Source organism: Coturnix japonica, chromosome 1 (assembly GCF_054131305.1).
Source record: "Coturnix japonica strain WE chromosome 1, WE-NBRP24, whole genome shotgun sequence".
NCBI classification, from domain to species: domain Eukaryota; kingdom Metazoa; phylum Chordata; class Aves; order Galliformes; family Phasianidae; genus Coturnix; species Coturnix japonica.
This window is the reverse complement of record NC_140663.1, coordinates 36210802-36235101: the sequence shown is the minus strand read 5'-3', so window position 1 is coordinate 36235101 and position 24300 is coordinate 36210802. Positions and strand designations below refer to the sequence as shown.

The following is a 24300-nucleotide window of genomic DNA, read 5'->3' as shown; positions in this document are numbered from 1 at the left end:
TGGCATGCCCTCACCTAGGAGGACTGTTTTATAGGTTTTATGTGCATTAGTCCATGAAAAATATGAACCTTGCAAACCTTTCCTGGGAACAATAAGCAGAGAAAGCAGCATTTGTTCAGTTACCCCTAGAGGCAGAGATGTAATGGTAAGGATGCTGTGGCATGCCTCCCTGCACAGCCCTGCTGCCAGCACATCTGGCAGCTCTGTCAATTTGCTCGTCCCTGTAGTCTTTCCCTCTCCTGGGCACCCTCAAGCCTGTGCTCTCAGCTGCTACACCAGGGGAAGTCCTTGACTTTCAGATTTATCCAAATTGTCCTTTCAGTGGTCACAAATTTCCATTGAATGTGTTTCTGAGGCTTCTGTCCTCTCTTCAAAGATATGCATGGGATAAGTGAAGGACTGTCATTTTGAGTCAGCTATTTTTCAGTCAGACTGTTATAGCTCAAGTACTAAGAAAACAAGGGAAACAGCAGATAAAATAGGCCACAATATTAATTTCATTCTAATGACAAAAAAAAGATTCTTTAGTTGTTTCCCATGAAAAAAAAAGTTAGTGTCTTGTTACCATTTTGTAATACAAGAGCAGTGAAATCAACTGTGTAAGTTTCATCATTTTGATTCTCTTTGTTTCTTAATTAGCTTTATATCCCAACAACTTCTACATGAGCTTTACGAGTGTGGTTGTACATGTCAAGTCACATTAGTTATGCAACAGATCCCACCTTCAGGGCCTGCAAAGTATGACTGACCATGCAGGATTTCGACTGCAAACAGTAATTTCAGATGACAGTATTCCCTTGATCCCTGTGTATATCAGGGGGAATTGCAAAAGCGGAGGTTGCTAACATCACGTGTTGTTTATTACATAACTGGGTAAAACAAAAATATGTTTTGCCTTGTCTCTAACCTGTGGGAGAACTATGTTCTACAGAGCCTTACAGTGTCATATCTCAGCAATACCTTGGGCTGAAAGGGAGAGCATTCTTAAAATGGGTTTCACTTGTAGTTATGGCAACATGAATTGAAAAGCAGGTTATTGTGAGCTTTTATCGTAGTTGTTAATTTGTCAAAGCAAACAAGACAGAAGTAATTCGTAAAGCTCTAGGGCAAACTCAATTTTTAGTTTGAGACATCCCCTGTAAAACACTTAGAAAACAAACACCAATAAAAATATTCATTGTTCAGTGCTGAGAAGCCAAAGCTCTTGATTCAGGAACAGCCTCTGGTCCTTCAGATAAAAAGAATGATGTGAGCACTTCAGCTCCACAGGTATGAGGATATGACTGCTCTTGTATATTCTCACACTGTAACAAAGGAATTTCAGAGAACAGCAGCAACTGAGTAATTAAAAGCTGTGAAGGAGATGTGTCAGCAGCTGAAGGAAAAAGTCTAAGGCACTGAATACATGCAGCACAGCCAAACTAGAGGTTAATACATGTGCAGGCTGAAGATGTTTGAAGGCTGAGAGGAAATGGTTAAGTATTTAACTCTGGAAGCAAAATTTTGCTTAATGATTTATTTTTAAGCAAAGGAAAGCTTAAATTTCTTGAAGAATAAAATCTACACTGTTCAACAAAATGGTACAGCTCAAATACTGAATCATTTGAGATTATATTGGCCAGAGCATTAGGGATCATACTGCTGGTAGTAGGCTTGTCTTGGCACAGTGAAGAATGTACAGTTCTATAAACTCATATATTTCTCTGTTTCCGAGCAAAACAAGAAAAGCTTGTTCGCAGACTGCTTTACCTTATAGTAGTTAATAACTGGAACTGTTATTCACCAGATGATCCTTGCTGTCCTTTCCAACACCTGCCACCTATACAGAGACTAAAGGATACGTCAAAAGTCTCTTCAAATTCCAACTAAAGCAATACAAGAAAATTTAAAGTGGTAAATTAGAATAGTATCATACTGCTTATGCCTGTAATATTAGCAATGTGTATTAGCAACAAGAGTTCCAAACTGTGGCACTATAAAGTTTATGAGAATATAAAAGAAATACGTGCATATGCATTTTTCTGCTTCATAATTCTTATTCAACCTGACCTGAGATCATTGGCTTATATTAAATATGGCATATTCACTTGGTATGTGACATTAATTACAACACCATATAGAGAAGTTCAAACTAAACTCTAGACAGAACACCAGTTCTTACTCTATCTATAGGCAAAAGTTTAATAATACTTTTGAATAATTAGGAATTAATCCTGGCTGCTCATGAGTGGTTTTAACTCTGGAAACCTTTGCTTTCTGACACATGATTACATATTTTAAATGCTTTTCATTTTTTGCCTCACTGTTTATATGAGACACAGAATCTTTTCTGTTTTATGGATAAAATTTGCCACTTTGAATTGGATTGAATCCTTTTACTTATTGAACTTAATATTAAATCTTTGAATGCCATCAGTATACATAAAACTTTATGTGCATTTTTGAAGCACAAAAGCAATGGTTTTATACTTATTATGGTAGCTGAAAGATTTGTTTTGTAATCATTGTTTAGTTGCATTTATAACAACATCAAAGGCAACTTAAAAGTTTGCTTCATTTTATGTTATTATTTCTTAGGAAACTCATGCTAAGCTAACAAATATGAATTTTAGAGCCTTTCACTGTGATGACCAAATACATTTTAATAGTTAAAATGAAGTATCAGGTAAAAATTAAAGCTCCACTTGGTGCCTACTTGGGTGATTTTTTGTTTTATTTTTGTTTTAACTAGTGTACATATTGCTTGTGTTAATATACTACCAGATAGATAAAATTTGATCAACGAATTCCATAGCTTTTCTATCCCATGCTGTGTTACAGTAGCTGCTTTATGGATAGGCAATTAAACCTCATTATGCATTAAATCATAGTGTCTTTCTTGTTACAAAATAGGCTAGTTGTGTTCTTATGCTTTAGATCTAATAATTTATGTGTGGGAGGTGTCATCATCTCAGACCTGCTCTTGTTTTTAAAAGTCTGCCAGTGTTTTGTATAGGTGCTTTTTATTAAATTTATTAGGTTTTCAATGAAAAATAAGTTTAAAAGCTTATGACAAGTGTTGGTGTTTACACATACTATTTTAGTTTGTGTTGGTTTCTAAATATTATATAAATCCTAAAATGCATGTAGATTTAGTTAATTTTGTGTTTACATCTTGTGTAACTTCACACTTAATTTTATTTCATAGGAATTTGCTGCACTGACAAAAGAATTAAACGCATGTAGGGAACAGCTGCTTGAAAAGGAGGAGGAGATTTCAGAACTGAAGGCTGAAAGAAACAACACGAGAGTAAGTGTACAGAAGACCTTTTCTGGATATCATGTGTGTGCATAGTAGTAGACAAAATTCCTTGCCTTCCCTGAAAATGTATTTAAATAAGTACACGAGACTTACCAGGATCTAAGTATTAGGATGTTTCTACAATGCTACAGACCTACAGAAAATGGCTGCATGCCAGACTTGGTACATTGCAAGGTATGTACATTCAGTTTTAATGCTTTCTAAAGCAAGAGACTCACTAATCTTTCCAAGACCCAAGCCCTACATAAGTAGCCTGCACAGATATTCATCTCTTCTCAAAGCAAAGGCCGGGAGTACAGCACATTCAGCTTACCTAGGAGCCTCGAATTTGATCTGAATAAGGATGAGATCAAGGCTGCCACTTGTATCACAGTGACTATGCTGTTTAGTCTGGATGCAGCCATTGTGATCCTTGGAGTAAATGTCATTTGTAATACAGCTGAGTGAGGACAACATTTCACCCCTAAGTTTGCTATGTTCTGCTTCAATCAAAAGACATTAATAATCTGTCTGCAACCAACAATCCATGATAGCGCCTCCTGGAACAGATTCTGAACACCACAGATGTTTTATCATATGCAAATTGCATTCTTCTGTGCTCTGGGGAAATCTTCCTGCTTTCATCCTTTCACTATACTATCAGCACTTTGTGCCTCACTTAATATCTTTCCCTGGTTACCTGATTGGCATTCCAAAGGTTATCTAACAAGATTCTTGGCAAAAGAATTATGACAGTCTTTCCTCATCCTTTTTACTGCCAGATATAGCACTAGAGTGCCACAAACTGTAGAATTCCAAAGACGGACAAGTGATACAGATGTCTACAAAGAGACAGCGATACTTCATCTACTTCCATGCTAGCTTAAAGGATCAAGAAGAGACAAACACATCTACTGTTAAAGTTTTAGATGTGTTGAGACTGGGAAATGTGATGGAAAACAGATAAAACATATTTTTTCCTCCCATAACTCTTTCATAATCTAAACAATACAGAATTGCTCCCACAAAAATAGAATTCACAAAGAACATCGGAACTGCAATGCATTCTTTAGGTTGGCAAGCCATCTCAATCGTGTATTTCTGAAGTTTTTCTAAAGCTGCTTAAATTTTCAGTATCTGTTACAGATATCAGTTATTTAAATGTTTAAAGGAAAACTAGTAAAGTCAATTTTCTAAAGTTACATAGAACAAAGAATAACTTGTATTAATTTCTAGCACAAAACAATTCTACCTATTTGATAATCTCCATATACACATTCCTTCACAGAAAGTACTTTGCCTTTATTTTACAAGGAGGGAAAAAAAAAAAAAAAAAAGTCCATATATTAAATGTATTCTTCTCAGTCATCCTAAGTTCTAATTAAGAATGTGCACAAAACTACCTAACAGAAAGTTTTTTCCATTTCAATACAGAGCCCGCTGAACACCAAGTTTATACCCATACCTACTATGGGCCTGATAAAATAAACAGCTCAAAGAAAAATACCACTACAGCCCCGTAGTCAAAGTTAGTTGGATACTAAACAACAGTGAGAGAAAAGGAAATTGAGTTAGTTACAAGTCAAATAAAGCTCTGTCATAACACTTTCTTTGCAAGCTAAGAAACTTAATTATTGTCCATTCTTGTTCTTTTTAAATTATGTAAAAAAAAAAAAGAAAAAAAAAAAAAAAAAAAAAGGTAAGAGATCTTCCAGAACTTAATACCAATTAATGAATTGCAAAGTATGGTGAACTTGCCAGAAGTTCTTGCAGTTTTAACTAAAGTACTCAATTAATTTGTCTTAATAATGTGTACAAAGGTAGGCACTGGAGATGAAAATATTTAGTATACAAAAATATATAGGAAATGCAGGAGATGCAAGAGTGAGGAGCAGAAGATAAACATAAGTGTTAGTGAGGAAGGAGAGAGAAAAAAATCAGACATGACTGATGACTTACACTGTCCTCCAGCATTTTCATTAACATGTTGTCATCCATCTTGTCATGTATACATTCTTGCCAGGCTGTCAGCTGCCATATACTAAGTTCGTTCCTGGAGTCTACTGTAATAGTCATGCTGTCTACTATAGACTCCTGTACACCGTGCTTACAGGGAAAGACCAGCATTCCAAGCACACAGCTGTTGTCTTCAAAATACAATCATCTCCCTAACACACTAGATAAGAGATTTCCAAGAAGAAGCCATTGTCCATAACGAAGCACTTTTTACAAGCTGATATTTATGCTGTTAATGCAAAACAGCATTAATAGTTTGTCAGAAAAATCTCCTACATTATTTTATCTGTTATTAGAGATTCACATTCAAGTAATAATATTTAGAAGACTGGCTTTGCTGTGCCCCCAGGACACTCTACTGCATAGCCACACTTATCACCATGACTCACTACAAACACTTCTTTCCCAGGTAACACTTTTCAGTACTTATAATTATAGAAGCTTAGGTCTAAATTCTTTGATTCCTATTTTGAACATTTTTAATGCAACCTTTTATTTCCCTGCAATATCACTGTAAAGATACTGTTTGAAGCCCCTACTGCTTCAAACTAGATATCAGCAAGAAGAAATAGAAATGGCAAATCTGTCAGGTTCTGAGTATATCAAGCCAACTCTCACTTTCTACTCCTCTTTTACATGTCTAGTAGTTTTTCCTTTGTTCCAGACCCACATCCATATGTTTCTTTATTTTGTGGCAACAGCTTTGTACAGTTTTTGCCCAGGTCCCTCAAAAAAGACCTAATTTGCCATTTTAGGCCAATCTGCAGCAGCAGATCCTGGCAGTAGAATGTGCTAGAATGACATTCTATGAAACCCATAAACTCTTGGTCTCTTCCAAAAGACCATTAGGAACTTAAGTCTAGGATAAGCTAGATCTTCCAAAAGATGTGGTCTTTTGGAAGATCTAGCTTATCCTAGACTTAAGTTCCTAGTCAGTCCTTCTAGAAGAATTCTTAAACAAAGCTCTCTGGAAAACTTTTGCTTTAAAATATGTATTTCTATTGCCTACTATAATTAACTTCTCACATATAATAGTAAAAATATTTTCATGTCACAAACTTAGATGACAACTTAATCTGCCAGTACATGAGGCAACATGAAAAATGCAGGAGCATATGCGCATGTAGTGGTTAGCGTGATGTTGCTGACAGGAAGACAAACAGGCTCTCTTTGTAAAATCACTGCATGTGGTTTTGAAGACATATACAAAAATACCTTGGAATAAATTACTATATAGAGTGAAGGAATGCTATCCAGAGGGACCTGGATGGGTTTGAGAGGTGGGCCCATGTCAACCTCATGAAGTTCAAGAAGGCCATACATCAGGGCAACCTCATGTACAGATACAGGTTGGGTGGAGAATGGCTTGAGAGCAGCCCTGAGAAGGATTTGAGAGTGCTGATTGATTGAAGATTCAACATGTGTCAGCAGCATGCACTTGCAGCCCAGAAAGACAACTGTGCCCTGGATTGCATCCAGAGATTATTTTTTGTCTTGAATGCACAGAAATTCAAACATGGAATATAAGCTGCAGCTAGACTATAACTTTATTTTTTCAAAGAAAGATTATCACCAGTAGTTTTCCTGTAAAGCTATTTGATTTCCCGTAGGAGCAAATGGGCTTCACTACTGCTGAACAATGCAGTGGAAAATGATTGGCTTTATGGATGGGTTTAGGGATAATCTGCAACCCTTTATCTGCTTAGTTTACTTTTCTTCTTTGCTTGTACCAGAAGTGGTGATTCACAAAATAACGTGTATTCTAAATACAGACTGAAAGGAAATTACATTTTGCATGTGTTGGTGAGAAGCAGAACTTGAAAGAGCACTGTCTTCATCGTGGGTTGACCTATTTGTATAACGAATCACTTAAGCCAAGTCGATCTTGTTCTAGAAAATCTTTTTTTCTATATTATATTTCCCTATATTCTATTATTTACATTTTTACATCACTCTCTTCTGATTCTCTCCTTTCTCTGTTTAATACCTGCTGTGAACATTTTTTTTTCTTTTTGCAAAAAGTTTGAAAACAAAGAGAGTTAAGATAAAATACTTTATGCTAATTAAAATTGAGATCCTATAGCAGTACAAATTCTAATGAGTCATACTAATTTTGATTTACTGAATCATTCTTTAAAGAAATGCTTTAATTTCTTTTTTTCTTTTTTAGTGTCCCTGTAGTAATGATGGTTTAGTGTAAAACAGGTACATGATAACATATAAAGACATTTAGTCATATATTTCCATTCCACAGTACTTCAGAAATGATCTGAGAAATGCAGTAAACTGTATTCTAATATTTGTCTCTATTTTTAATTTGTTCTAATTAACATTTTAAAGTTGTTTCGCTCCTTCACAAAATAAGCAGTCAAGCATTTTTCAGTCTTTATACAATCATTTTTAAACATTCTTTGTGCTCATGAAATCAGAGCTCTAGAAATGCCCATCCCATTTAGCTATGTTCAAATTATCAGCTTGGGATCTTGAGGATCCTAAAACTCACCCAGCAGAGGAGCAAAATTCAGTTGTCACATTATTTCAGAATTCATTGTCAAGCTTATGCTTTCCAGCAGGAAAAGCATAGCAGTGACTGGATATTATGCGTGGGTGATTCTGTCCTGCTTTCTGCTGTTGATCTCCCTGCAAGCTGCCTATTCCTGTGAGTACTTGACAACTGTAGCAGATCAACACAGCAAGAGGGAGCAGAAAATGCTCAGCAGCATGTGTTCTGTGTTACTGCCAGTGTGTGACTGAAACATACAAAAGCACCTAAAGCTGTTTCTAACAAACTGCTTGTAATTTAATTCATTATCAATATTTTTGCAGTAATATTTTGACATGAAATCTTGTTTTGTTCTTCACAAATATATGAGATAGTAATTCTTGTAATAAATAGAAGGGGAAGTTCCCTATTCACCCACCCCACCCCAGGTCAGATACTGTGATTTTCTTCAGTCATTTAATATCCATTTTGCTTGGAAATTCTATTTTTTTCAATGATAATTTAATGTATTTAAATATCCCTTTTTCCATCACTGTAGTGACTAACATTTCATAGTCATGTAACTGTAGTTACATTTCCCTTCCCAGGTAAATAGGGAAGATCTATTACCTTCCCTTCTTAATTATATATATTTGTGTGTGTGTATTTTGAGTACTGTGGTACAGGGACACATGGTTAGTCATGCTCTGTGGTCTGTGATTTGCTATAAGAAGGATTCACAGACCTTGTGGAGAAAGTCTTGACTGTGCTAGGGGCTAGGCTAGGGCTAGGATGCTCTGCTGTTCATCTCACACATTAAACCCCTCCATTTTCACCCTTTAAGAAATTTTGAGTTCCTAATATTCCTAGACTCCTCCACTCTCTTTTTATTTGTGAAAACCTTTTTTAACCTTCTTTTTCTCCTCATTACTCTTATAACAGAATCATAGAATGGCTTGGGTTGGAAGGGGCCGTAAACATCTAGTTCCAACTGCTCTGCTGTGGGCAAGGCTGCACCCACTGGATCAGACTGCCCAGGGTCCCATCCAACTTGACCTTGAGCACCTTGAGCACCCACAACATCCCAGATCAACCTGTGCCAGTGCTTCACTGTCCTCTGAGTAAAATTTTTTTTCCACCTAACCTAAATTTCCCCTCTTTTAATTTAAAGCCATTCCCCCTTGTCCTATCACTATTAGACAGTGTAAAAAATAACTCTCATTCCTGCTCCCTTCAAATATTGGAAGGCTACAATGCAGTCTCCCCGAGAGCCTTCTCTTCTGCTCTTCTCAATGTGTTCTTCTCTTAAGGTTCCCATCTTTCTTCTGTCCATGCTGACTTCAGGTTCTCTGTCAAAATCATCTATCTCCTGTAACTCAAAAAAGAGCTGCTGGATGGACACTATTTTTTCCTGTGTTCCTTATTTTTCGCTGTATTATAGTTTATGCATAATTCCTTTAGCCATGAAAATGTTTGCCACATCAAGAATCCTGTGTTGCCATCTTTTTTTTCTTCTCCTTTAAACCAGATTTGCTCATTTCATTTTACAACCAAGATTCTAAGAATTTTCCTTCCTGATCATCTGTCCAGAATAATCTGTTTTGGATAGTAGGGCATGTATATGACAAATTTACTCAGTGTTAGGTCAAAAATTTGTTGGCAAGATTATGTAATTCTAGACTGTTAATATAAGTATCAGTTTAAGCCACAGATAATTGCAAACTTATGGAAGATTTGGCCATGGTAATCCTGTTCTGTTCATGATAGCAATTAACTATTTAATTTCTGTTATGAACAGAAATATTCTGTTAAGTGTTTGGAAGCTGCCCTAATATAATAAGAGTTACAACCTTACAGCATTCCCATATGAAATTCTTGATGCCACAGCAATGAAGACGCCTCTTCAAATCTACCTGTTACTTTGGACTGCTTACAGTTATTAAAAAATCAGCTATATCTATTGTCAGACATACAGAGTTCAGATGACTCATTTACTTTTGATAAATATGAGCCAACACTTGAAATAAATAATGGTAAAAATGCCCTCCTTCTTCCAAGAACTACATGGAGTCAGTACAATTCTTCATGTACTAACATTATTCATATACATGTTCTCTGTTTTTGGCAAATAATGCAATTATTGTAAAATAATAAGCAGCTGCTAATCTACATATGAGAACCACGTTTGAAGCAAAGAGTGCATCAAGCCCAAATTGTTCCTGGCTTGATAGCTGTATATTACAATTACAATGAGTTTACTCTCTGTTTATGCTCTTTCATGTCTTATTAATTCATGTAATGATAAAGGTCATTATGTGGCTAAGAATAACTATGGATTACAGATGAACATGTCTCTTTACTAATAGTAGATATGTTAAGAACTACATCAAAGGAGAAATAATAAATAATTTTCTGTGTAGCTTTCAAATTTCCACTTAAGGCTAAGCTATAATTGTACATTGTGAAATACATTCATCAAGAGTTGTGATTCATAAATTTTGCTCTCTGTTACAGACTAAGAGCTTACCAATTCTCTTCTATATTTAAACAGTAAGAGTAATGGGAGCCCTATAAAAGCCTTGCTAAATTGTGAATTTTCCATACAACATCAAGTCAATTTAGTATTTCATTTAAGCTACTTAGTCTAATAATGACAAACAATTATCATGCTTTTACAATAGGTTATCTACAGGCTATTCTACAAATTATTTACAGTAGCCTGAAATGTATTGTTTATGGACCATTTGTCTTCCCACATGAACAGACATTTTAGAGCATGTTAGTGACAAGCAAATGTCATGAAAGGTGGCATTTAGAATAGATCGTCTTCTAATGTCAATAAATATTATTTCTACATTTTTTCATATTTTATTTATCATCTTCCAGTAAAAATTTAAAATGTTACAGCTAGGTTGATAAAATAAAAGCTGCTTTAATATTTTTGCATTATGTTCTATGCAGATTTTGGTTGGTTTAATTGTTATTTGATAGCTTATGATTATCAATTTCAATGACAAATATTGTTATAAATATCTATTTAATGCAGTTAAATAGCATCTCTATGCCAAGTGATTTTTTGTTCTCACTTTTCATAGAGTTTTAAATTAAATTATGAGTCAATTTTCAGTTTTTGTACTTATTCTATCTGATTTTGAATCATGAAATCTTGGCAACAATTCCAGTAGTCTCTCCCATAAAGATGTTGCCAAAAAAATTACCATTTGGTACCATGCATTTTCTAGTTAGAGTTTCCAAGGCATGTAGGTAAACAGAAATTAATAACCTTTTGTATAAAATCCAATAGCTGTTACTGGAGCATTTGGAGTGCCTTGTCTCAAGACACGAAAGATCATTGAGGATGACAGTGGTGAAACGGCAAGCACAGTCTCCTTCAGGAGTTTCTAGTGAAGTTGAGGTCCTCAAAGCTCTGAAATCTCTATTTGAGCACCACAAGGCTTTGGATGAAAAGGTACAGTATGGAAAAAGCATATATATATATATATAAAATGTACCCTCCAATTTTCTTAACTGTGCCTTATGATGCTTATTGTGTATTTCCTTCTTGATATATGTCTTTTACTTTGAAGGTTTATATGAATTCAAAGGAGTCCTTGGGAATGTATGACAAATAACTGCATTGCAATACAGACCACTTTAGCTATCTTTTGTAGCCAGTAATACTGACTCTTCAAAACAAGAAAATCTTACCAGAAAGATTTCCCCTGTTTAGCACTGAATAAACATGGATGCAGTTTATGTCTCTGGTGTGTTTATGAGTTATCGGTGAGAAAATACAGACTTCTCAAATTTTATAAGTACAAACTTAGAGTAAGACAAAAAAGATGTTTTTGACTTTGGAAAAGGGCCTCCTCTTAAAGCTTATTACTGGGAAAATATTCTAAGTTTCAGAGATGTTTCCTCTTTTTACTAAGCACAGTATTTGCTGTAAGATTAAAATAGTATGAGTAGTAGATCCTTCATTATCAGAGAATGCAGCATATTCGTAGGAAAGATGGTCTGTACAGAAATGTCAGTTAAATGAACCTTAAACTTCTTAGTGCTTCAGGTCTCAAAGGCTCCTTACAGCTGCTAAGTAGCTGATGTCTTTCATTGATTTACTTCATGTAATGGAAAGATGTACAAATAATGTTAGAGTACTATGGGATATTATAGAATTTTAAACACACACATACATGGGATAGTTTATAATACAACACATGAAAAGACATTGTTAGCATGGAAGAAAATATAATCTTAGTTTAAAGTAGATATTGAGCCTAAGAGTAGGCTAGGAAATACATGTTTTTTATAATACAGGAAGGACAAAACTAGGAAAAAAATGTGATTTTATTTACAACATTCTTTAATTTCCATTTCCATCTACTGCCTTTCTGAACTTTTGCTTTTATGTAGCTTTCTTTCTATTCTCATTTACATTTTTGATTCAATTTTAAAACATACATTTGTAAACAATGAACTTATGCAATTTTTCCAAACTCATTTTTAGTTGATTTGTTAAGACAAAATGTCCAATTTAGCTTCACAGAGTAAAATAACAACCAGGTTTTACTGTCCAATCTAAGATTTGAAAAACATTGGTTCTCTTAAGATAATTAATGTCAGAAAAGTATACCTATCTATTCTTTCATACGAAAACAACCAATTCATGTTGACATTACCACTATCTTTTTGTTCATTAGCAGGTAGGTAAGAGAGCTTTTATTCACTATGAAAAAAATTGATTCAATTCTAGCATGTGCAAGTGTTTTTAAAAGCTCTTTGTGGGCTGCAGATATGGAGAGAAAGAAGACTTTGACAGCAAGAAAAAAAGTGGGAAGTGGTTGCTAAGAGACAGAGGAAGATGGGTGATATTTTGCACCAGCAGCAGTGCTAACATGACACTGGCTATGTTAAATTTCAAGATAATAGGCCTGCACTTAAAAGCCAGAATACCCAGTCATCTGCATCTGTATTGGATATACCCAGAAAAAAGGAGAGCAAACCTTTTCTGCTGAATCTGTGTCTCGGTAATGGAAAACAGTTCTTTAAAAAGGCATATTATAGCATGGTTTGATAGATCAAGTGACATTGGATTATTCTTGTTTTGTGAAGCCTTGTTTAGTAAAACTATCTAGTGCCCAAGGAAATATGAGTACATTGAAGGACCATATGAAGTGTAGGTAGTACACTATTTTTGGAGTAATAAATACAATTAGAATAAAATAGCACTTGCTTCTAAGAACTACTGTTACTCACTTACTGTCTTTAAATTCCAGAATGAAGAAAACAAATTGAATCATCAGGAAAACAAAGCAAATTTATTAGATAAATATAATTTACAGTAGTTACTGCTCCTTGCTCTCTCACAAGACAATGAGTTAGAATAACAACTTTTCTTGTATCCGTCAGATGGTTCTGTTTGCTTTGTTTGCTTTAACAAAAATTTGAAGAGAGAATCAGTGCAAAATTCATTGTGGTGTATTTTAATATGACTTTCAGAGGCTTCCGCTTTCTTTACATTCAAAGTTTATTCAATATGAACTTACATAGCTCAGGAAAAAATTACTTCAATTACTAAATAATAAGTAATACTTAGAGTAAAGTAATATTCAAAATATATGAATACCAAATGCATTAGTATGGTCCTTTGTAAGCTATATGATTTTCCTGGAATATGAATGAGAAAACCTGAAATCTTTATTCAGCTTTTGTATTATTCTTCAAGTGTATTTTGAAATCAGTTAGGACAGAGAAAAAATAATTAATAAATAAAGTTACTATTTCTGGGCTGTAGAGTAAGTTTCTCCTTCAAATCATAACACTAATGTAGCACTGTTTTCTCTTTTGCACTGGTTTAATGAACACTTTCCCCCAGCTTTAACAACTTCAACTGCACTTTACGTGGTTGACCATGAAGAAATAGTTGCAACATTTCCAATGTCACCATGGCATATGTGAGTCTCAATTAGCTGTTGACTGCTCAGATGAAAGAGAAAAGACTTCTATGTCAAGGCAGAGTTGCTTTCGGTTTCTTTCCAAAATGCTATAGTTGAAGAATAAATAAGGGCAATCAGACTTTTACTTAGGTCATTATAAAAAATACAGTGCATTAATTGTGTAGCTGCAAAGCAGGAAAAGGAAGAGAAGAAAAGGCAAGGCAGGTCAAAGCAATTTTCAGCTTTGTCTTTGTTTCATGCTGATATTGTTCTGTGTTGTTACTGACAGAAAGGACATGGATTTATATGAACTTATTAGCTTTATATTCAGAATAATGAAATTAATAATGACCTATTTTTTCTGAATTGTCATGTAAAAACTGTCTCCTGCACTGTCATAGAAACAGCTGCTTTCCAAGGAGCACTGCTTTTCAAGCCGTAAAATGTCTTTATAAAAGCCACTAGAATTCAGTTGTACAGTGAAGCAGGTTAAGGATAATTTTCTTGTGATTCCAGCTCCCTGTGGAGCTCTTACCTGCTCAGTAATGTGGCCTAGTTGCTTTACAAATTCTAACACTCCTCTAAGCAAACTCAATTGTTAAACATTTTAAAACATATTTAACACATACATTCTCATTTGTAAAACAGTTAGGCTTAAATACAACAAGCTTTTAGGAAACATTAGGAAGACATAAAGTAAAAGGACAAACTAATTGCATGTAATTTCAGATAGTAACAATCACCATCTTGTGATATTTTCCTCCGTCATCTTGTCCCTCAGCAATGCTTACAGCCAAAAAGAAGTGAGAAAGATTATTCTCATTTCTGTATGTGTGTTTTTAGATGCAGGTTGAAATTTCCATTAAGAAATTATATTCTGACAGTTTGCACTGTATAAGAGGTTGAAATAAGGCTTCTTGAGACAGGACTACAACATTTAGTTATCAGTGGACTGGTAGTGAGAGACAAAAATTATGGTGGGAATTGAAGCAGGAGTTGATATAAAAAGCACGTTTTATGAGCTACAGCAGAATCAGGAACCTCTAGGATGGCTGACAGCATACAAGGAGGAAAGAGAGAGAGGAAAGAGAACCACAAAGATGATCAGAGGGCTGGAGCACCCTTCCTACAAGGATGGTCTGATAGGGATGGGATTGTTCAGAGTGGAGAAGAATCCAAGGAGACCTCATTGCAGCCTTTCAGTACATAAAGGACGCCTAACAGGGAGATGTGGATGGACTCCGGTGTGCCCCGGTGGCACAAGTGGTAGGAATGCCGCTCTGCTACACAGGAGGCTTGAATCTTGGGGGTTGGACTCGATGATCTCTAAGGTCCCTTCCAACCTGCACGAGACTATGATACTATGATACTATGACTCTTTGACAGGGAGTGTAGTGATAGGACAAATAGTAATTGCTTCAAACTAGAAAAGGGTAGGTTTAGATTATGTTCAGGGAAGAAATTCTTCACTATGAGAGTGATGAGGCACAGGAACACATTGCCCAGAGAAGATATAGATACTACCTCAGGATGGATTAAACTTCCCTTGAGTCAGGTGAAGAACAGACATAGTCAGTTATTGCAGCTCAGCTGCTGATTACATAATCCTACTCTACTAGAAATGACCATTTAAGCTACAGTGCACATTTCTGGGAACATTAAAAGTTGTATTTTGTCTCACAGTGCTACAGGAATGGAAAGGAAAAGGGGGAAATTAATAAATCAGAAATTGGCATAAAAGACTGAGAATAATTTTAATATTGGAGACATCTTAATACTTCTTATATGTTAAGAGACTTCAAGTAACTTTTGTTCCTTTGGATACCTCTGTCAGTCATGATTTCTGTTCTCTTAAGACTAGCAGCATTGTCAAGAGCATCGTAGAACTATACTATTATAGTATTCCAAAAAATTTATGTGAATAATTTAAGATGAAGTATGCAAAGAGGATGAAAAACCTCAAAAGTACTACTAGATCTGCATTGGTCAGAAAGGCTGTTTCCTCTTTTTAGTGTTCTTTTACTTAACATAACTTTGGTCACTATTCTTGAGACTTATGGGCTCTTCTAGCAAAATCTGATTTCCACTGCAATCAATAATGATAGAAAATTAAGTATGCTGGGAAAGGTAATAACATTTTTTAGATTAGGTGGAATCACAGGAAAAAGTATGAAAGTTTTAGGATATAAACATTCCTTTATGGGCCTCCCATGTTAGTCAAGGATCTGAAAACAACTATACAGGCATGAAAATGTGCAGTGTTCATTGTACATGAGAGACTGATTTTTTTGCTTGCATTGCTTTGCAATGGAATCTGTTAATCTAGTAGAATGCATTCACTTTCTCTTCTATTACTCCTTACAGACTTAAACGTTCTTAGATCATTAGCTGGATCTAGGATGGTGTGACAGGAATGGTGATAGAAATATCTGCGGAGTTTAGGCCCACATACTAGTAGTCAAGTTACTTAGTGTGATGTGTCTAATGAAGTTGTGTGGTTTCGCAGATGAGTTGTTACAGAATCAGAGTCAGAGAGATAGTGATAGTGATAGTGAGATAGTGAATCAGAGTCAGAAGAGATAAAGTCACCAAAACACAGCACTGAAGTTCGGATTTACCTTTTAATCATACTGGAAACCTTGCACCTACATTGCTAGCTTAGGTTATCTATAGTCACATGAGGTAATGGTGAGCCAGGATGCACAAACAAAAGAGAAAAATGTTTTCAGAGGTGTTACATTGTTGTTACTGCTGTTTTTCATTGTTTCATTTGTAAAAGATGCTTGTAAGCTACATTTTATATGTATTGTAATTTAAGACAATTAGCACTTACTTTGTTTTCCATAGTATTATATGCAAACTGTAGAACAGCAGTATGGCATTTAAGATTTGAAACCCATTTTTGTGGGTTACATTTTCCTATATTTAGGTTTAAACATTTACTACAGAATATGTCTAATGAAAAGATGCAACAGACACACCTACAGACTGGCCAGCCATACTGTACTGCATATGAAGGATTATATAAACTTTAAAGAAGACATGATAGATAAGATAGAAGAAATTTTACAGTACATATTTTGATTTTTCTTCTAGGTAAGGGAACGTCTGAGGGTTTCTTTAGAAAGAGTCTCTGCACTGGAAGAAGAACTCGCTGCTGCTAACCAGGAGGTAATGTAAAACATTTTCTCTCCTTCTAAGGTTAAACTTCTTTAATATTCTGTGATATGTGTTCCTTGTCACTTTTCTTAAAGATTTCAGAAAGAAGGATAAATTACATTCTGAGTAAGCTGATCAACAGGACTAATTTAAGGTGCTGGTCAGACTGATTAATACAATCTTTTTTCTATTTTATTCAGTTCTGAGCAAACTAAAATCTAGTTAAATGCTCCTAAAATTTTTATTAGAAATGAAAAAAGAGTTTATCTACTAATTTAATCACTTGAATTACCATTTTACTATAAAATTAAGTAAAACATTTATAGATGTGCATTACAAGTATATTAACATTTACATTTTAAAACTCAGTTAAGGAGGAAAGTATATGGCTGATGTCAAAATTTATGTTTGCCATCCCTTTTAACTGCAGTATTGTAATGGTGAACTGCAGTGCTGTATAACTTTTGGGAATTTAAACAAGAATTTTTTCCCCTGTAAGTTAGTTTTCAGACTGTTCTCAAGTTGTGCTTTGTTTGAAAATGTGACCACCATAACCCAGTTGTATTATAAATGCAATGCACGCACAAACAGAAAGGAATTTTGCACCTAGAGATGATTCTGAATCCTGACTGTATAATGGAGTCAGGTGGCCACATTGCCACCCTGATCACACTCTGTATCTTCACCTGGCATGTGATTCTCATACTGTTTAATGTAAGTTAGACAAGCAACAGAATCAGATGAAAACAATTTTGGTTTATGTCCATTTCCTGGTGTTCTTTTACTGAAATTTAAGTCATAAACTGAAAACAGCCACAGGAAAAGTCAAACTACTACTAATTGCTTGTGAGAAGCAATGCCTATAATTCTGGACAATGTGTGACAACATAAAGTAGTTCAACTGTAGTAGATTTTTCTCTGTTTTGTTCTGGTTTGTTTTTTTGTTTTTGTTTTTGTTTTTTTTTATGTTAAACTGGAATGAGTAACTTTAAGTGGCTTCTTAAAGAGGGTCTGCAGTTCTTCCTTTTTATAAGCATTGAACCAGATATTATAAATCCTCCCTTTTATTTGGGCAAACAAAATAAAGTTACTTTATCTGTAAAATAAAATCTCTCTTTAACTGTTCCATTTCATGGAATAGTTGGGTTCAAATGATTTTGTTATACTATATTGAGTATGAGTGATCTGTTACTTGTATTAGCACTTATTAAACAGAAAGCAGTCCTTTTGAACAATGAAGCTGAATGAGATACATCCCATTATTCATATCACTATCATTCATTATCCAAGTTGACTTCACTGAGCATGGGACCTGGTCTTTAGAGCATTGCCTTATTATTCAGAGATTGAAAGAAAACTATTTTAACTTGTATTGTCAGTGTGGAATAAAACCATACACGATTAAATAAGTTTGAAATAGGATTTTCTTAGCCATTCTTGCTCCTAATGCTTAGAAATGTTATAAAAATTTTGTCTCTAGATGATACTAAGAAACTTAGAAAGGTACTTAATTAGCAAAGCCTAACATGACCATTAACAAAATCAGAATACTGGTATCACAGTTTCCCATGAGGAACTGTTCAAGCTTAAAACTGGAAATTCAGTTAAAAAACAATAAAAAAGAGATAAACAGAAAGAGATAAGTGGATAATTTTCATGCAGATAATGTTCACACAATTAGCAATTTAAATGAGTCTAAATTAGTTAGACCATCACAATGTATGCGCCTGTTCTTATACTGTGCAATAAATGCACAGGCAATACGGGGCTTTAAAAATTTATCATGCTATACATGAAAATTCACAAGTGAAGTTTCCAAGGGAATTAAACTTATGCTTTTCTGTAATTTCCATAGTCCCATTATTCAGTATCTTTTTGCCCATGAGAATTCGTATTTAATTTTCATATCTGTTTTCTCATACTGATTGTAAGAATGTACTACATACTCAGAACTGTATTTAAACATAAAATAATGACAACAGCACACGGTCCCCTGATTAAAAGAGCATATGGTTTAAAATATAATGAGAAATCAGGGATAAAGGACCATAGAAATCTGTCTGTTAAGGTAGAGCCTTCCTGTGAAGTACCCATCTTATGGCTGTTCTGACACAAACAGTGAGAAACAGCAGACAATCAAGAGAACCTGCACTGGAAATAAACTCATGTGAAAGGGGAGGGGAGACTGTCGCTTTCTTCACTAGATGTAAATAATCTCTCCGTTTTTTGTAGTATATTTCATGCATAAAAAGAGTGCAAAAAAATCCGGAACACCACAAAGCTGGTTTCAGCTGTAGTTGCCAGCACTGTCTTACGTAGCACTTCTTATTTGAAAGAGAATTGTAGCACCTAAGTGACTTTAAATTGCAGGGGCAGTTGAGATGGGAAACTCAAGACACCGGGTGAACTTATCTTGTGCAGCTAACATTTATGTGTAATCACATCATGGTAATAGAGAAGGACAATGACCTGCAGTTACACTGACTGACTGGATGTGACTTAAGTCATTGTGGTTGGCTGTTCTGAGCTTTTCAAAAACACCAAATGGTTCATTGTTGGTTTCATTCTGTGAAAGCAATACTTTTTATTTAATTTTACATTTTACTGGGAGAAAAGTTATTTAAATGAATATTCTATATTGCTGTAATTGATTTGTGAGCATAGAAGGGTCCTTATAACAGCAGTCTGGAGAGTCTTCATGCAAACTGTGGTATGATAACAGCCTGTAGTAATTAAATTCCATAATACTCATAATATTTGCTTTTTATCAGCACCTATCACGTGGTAGATCACTGAAAAACAGATCTACACATGCTTACCCTTCAGGTACCTTCAAAATGATGCAATACTTTATCTGGTTCCACATAACCCATGGTCTCTCCAAATAGTTGTAGTTGAATGTCATAATTTACACTTAATAGTTGTACAGGAAGGACAGACCACACCAAAGTCAGTGGGACAGTAATGTAGTGTCTGTTTATGAAAGATATGGAGGCAGATGCAATGTTTTTCAGTGTGCGTATGAACATTTGCAAACTCCAACAAGGTTCTGTGAACCAGTTTCCTCTTTACACACTAATTTGAATTTTTACACTCTCATTTGCAAGCGAAATGGGATCAAAACTTTTCCTACCTGGTTTAGTCATTTATCATCTTCATCAAAATTAACTTTAGTACTGAAATTACTGACAAAATAACCCTTTTTTAGTTCCTCAGCTTTTGAGATCCTCTAATTAATGTTATGAGCAGGTGTCTTTGTTAAAAGTATTCTAATGTACATCATGTGCAAAAACATACTGAGATATTTTGTTAGCCATATATATCACCAGTAATTCAAGTTCTAATGGCTTTCAAAGAGTAGGGAACATAAACAGGAGTATGGCCCATACCAATGCTTTTAAATCTATTTATGTTTCTACATAAAGTGATAAATGACAACAGTTGTGATTTCTATTAACGGATTTTGCTGTTTCCCATAATTTATTTATTTATTTATTTATTATTATTATTTTATTTTAAGTACTACATATAATACTTTGTATTTAAATTTCCTCATGCCTTTCTTAAACATTTATTCAGCCCTTTTATAGTCTTCCTGTACTGTTAGGATTTGTGTGATAAGTGACATCCCAAACCCATTTTTGTTTCTGTTTAATTTATTGTTTTTTCCATTTTTCCTCATTAGTAGACAATGTATCATGAAAAATACTGTGTTAATTACATTCATTATCTCAATTATAAAGTATTGTAACTCAGAAAGCGCTGGGACTGTGTAGAATATGAAATTAGAGAAATTACTGGCTTGAGGTTGTACCATGCACTTTTCTCCAGCATTTGTTGAAAATGACATTGCCATTTGCACATGCCAAACATGATACTGCTTCTGTCAACTAATACATAGGCCAGGATAGAGAGCTTGTACCTACTTCAGATGTCTTAAAGTATGTTTTCCAGTAGCCTTCATCTGTATCAACACATTTTACTCTATTTTCTCAATGCAGTGTAAGTTATTGCTGCATAAACTCTCACCTACATTCAAATCGTTCTTTTGTTGTTTTTTTTAAAAAGAAATAACTTTACACAGCTCTAACTTTGATGAAGGTTTCATCACAGTTAAATTCATTTAACCTAAGTTAACAGAATTCAATTAGCTAACAGAATTTAAATTTCTGTGTAATTGTGCCAAATTATATATTCTCTGCAAAGTTGCACATCATTAAATTATCTTCATTTGGGTCACAGTTAATAAGAATCCTTCATTTTATGTATTTGTGGAACTTCATGATGATTTTTGTTATATACAGATCTGTGACTGAATGTCATTGCCACACATTTAGCACTGAAGAACACAGCGTAGTTTCACTCCTGTCACCCACTAAACATCCTGAGACCTACTGCAACTCTCAGTGTACTGTTACAGAGAATCCTTACGTATATACACATTGAATTGTGATCAGCTGTAAATTACAGTTTTTGAAGAAAACAAACAAAAAGAAGTTTTGTAAGATAATGCTTAATGGAATGTGACAAAAGGCAAAAAGGAATGGAAAACTGTGATTTGTTAATTCCTCTTTATTTACTGTTCCTCCAAACCTGCTGTTCAGCTGTGAAACAATTGTTTAAATATACATTAAAACAGGCAGAAAGCTAGATGTTTGAAATCTACTTTGCAAATCTCTTCAAATCTGCTTCATGTTTAATCTGACAGAAGCATTTGACTTAATGAAACCTTGGTCCCCTGTGATTTGAAAGAATGATGGTTTATTTCATGATTTGGTTTCATCTCTGAATAAATGGTGGCTGGAGAGTAAAAGTTTCCAGTTTCCTCCAAACCTTGTAACACAAACACTCCTTAGAAATCAGCATCTTCATCAAATCAAGCACATACATAATCCCATGCATTCTCTTATTTTCCCCTTTTTATGTGTGTTGTAAAAAGTGTTTTTAGGTTGTTCTGTTTCATTCTGAAAACAAGTTAGGTATCACTTCTTTCATATAAAAATATAATCTAATGAAGATGAATATTAGTTCTTTTACATATTTTCTGTTTCCAGCTTTTTTTGTGTGTAAATAATTAAACAGAAGGAACTGGGAAATACAGTGGAAGTATTCATTATATTCTTTTGGTTGAAAGTTATATTTTCACTTTTATACTACCTTTTGCTTCAGTTTTGAGAGTTCTGCCTTTAAGGTGAGGCTGTATTACAAAGTTTGTTCCAATCTTAATTCAAACAAATAAATATTTATTGGTACATTTACTCCATATATTCCAATTATACTCCAGTGCTTTTACTGTCCATATTTACTATAATTATTTTTGCATGGCCACAATCTCAACAGAGCTCTAGTAAAAGACCATGCTCCATAGGGACCCTGTGAATATCACTTCCAAGAGTCAAGTTGATCCTATGCTTTCTGAATGCCCTTGTCTCCCAAAAGCACTAAGGTTATTATAACTGGTAATAGCTCTCCTACAGAAGTAGTAGCAGAGGCCAATCCAATAGATTTCATGAGTAAGATGATTCATTTCATAAGCACTAATAGACGGATACAACTAAATTTCATAACTTGATACCTGACAGCTAATGGGTGATGCAGTGTCTACCCAGGTGCACTATCTGCCAGGTTTGGCACACTGCATAAATCCTGGTATGCTGCATGACAGTCATTCACCATTTCACAACTCCATGCTGGGGATCTAATTATGTTAGCACAAGCTCCTACCCAACTATGTGCCTGTTCTTTTTAATGGAAGAGAGGCTGAGACTGTAGGCAGGGTGAAAACTACAGTGCTCTCTATGAGGGTCTGAGTCTGAATAATGGTAGAACACTGTGTCCAGGGCTCACTACAGAGCACCTGTCCAGCAAATATCAGCATATATGGAACATTTACATTTCTGAAATTCAGTTATTGCAGTTATTTTGTGGGCCTACACAATACTTTATATGCATCAGTGTATAGGGATAGTGGAGCATGCCTGACATTTCTGAATGACAGCAGAAAACTACAACAATATATGACACCGAGCCATGCTGAAGAATACATCTGAGTGACAAATTGCTCTTCTGTTATCTTTTCTACTTTATTCCAGAGAATTACAGAATGGGAAAAGGCCATGTTTCTAGCACAGATTCCAAGGATTTATTTATCACCAGTTCCTCACCTGATGTAGAATAAAGGTAGAGAGATGGCACAGGAAGACAGCCAAAGAAATATCAGCTGAGGGAAAAACAGAGTTGGCAGGGGACGAGGGTGAAGCTGAGCATATTTCACATGAGTTTGCCTGTACACCGGAAGCTCCAAGAGATTAATAAACTGAAGTTTATTTGTATATGGTTTGCTTAGGGATCATTCATAATCAACACAAGGTTTGGCTCTGGGATAATTTCAGATTGAATTTATTGTAATGTGTTTATCAGCCTGTTTAGGGAGCTCACAAGTCAACAGCGCAGAACTCTCATAAGCCCTGGTTTCATAAGGTTATGTTGGAAAATGCCTTAAACACACTAACTTGTTAAAGAGCATACCATAAAGTTATGCTTAGCTGATCAGCATTGTAGAGCTCACCACTGCTTTTACAAAGGGATAACCCTGAAAATTTTAATGCCCAATTTGCACACAGTGCCTTTCTGTAAGACACTGGAAGAAAGAATACAGCACTTCTGTTTGATCTAATGGTTTGGGATTCATAGGCTTAGAAATGTGTGTTGTTTTAGCATACACCAATTGTGCAAGTTTAGATTTAAGAACACAGCTGACTATCTTTTCATCTTTGTGAGGGTTATTTGACATTTGTCAGATGAGATGTTTGAAGGATCAAGATAATATCACTGCAAGAATTAGTCTTGTTGATTCTTCATCCTTAACAATCTTCTTGTGCATTCATCTTGAAGAAAATATAAAACATGTACCCGTTTTGCTTTGTTTATGATCTGCTGTAACAATATATGGTTTTATTATTTATTTCATGTATTTCTTTGGGATTATTAATTTTCTGTTTATTTATCATGTATTACACGATTTATCAAAACCATCTACATCCATTAGCTCTCAAAGCAGGTTTTAAATAGTGCAACAACATCACAGTATTATATTTTATGCCTATTACTCTCCATAATCAATTTTTTAACACATAAATTGACTTTACACACTACATTTGGATAAAAATATATGTTAATGACTCAAGTCAGTCATTAAAATTAATTTTAAGCTTCAGTAGGTTCATATTTTTTAACCAATATTCTATTTAATATATGGTTTTCATATTTGGTCACCTCAGCCCAACAGTATACCTACAGGTCTAAGAGTATTCTCCAAATTCTTAACTAGCATGATGGTAAAAGCTGCACATCTGCAATAAGATGAACCAAGGGTATTTTGCTACTCATAGGTCCATATTAGCTCTCCTTTATTTACAAGCAGAGCA

The 24300-nt window shown here is 34.7% G+C and overlaps 1 protein-coding gene across 14 annotated transcripts in view; it reads left to right on the top strand.

Annotated features, from left to right (window-relative positions):
* PPFIA2 (PPFI scaffold protein A2) overlaps positions 1 to 24300 on the top strand; it is a 275129-nt gene that overhangs the window by 175858 nt on the left and 74971 nt on the right. For all 14 annotated transcript variants that reach the window (XM_085537772.1, XM_085537769.1, XM_015857426.3 and 11 more), the window contains 3 exons: positions 3188 to 3289; positions 11083 to 11247; positions 16811 to 16885. In XM_085537772.1, coding sequence (XP_085393898.1) covers positions 3188 to 3289; positions 11083 to 11247; positions 16811 to 16885 — 342 coding nt within the window. The remainder of the gene's footprint in view (positions 1 to 3187; positions 3290 to 11082; positions 11248 to 16810; positions 16886 to 24300) is intronic.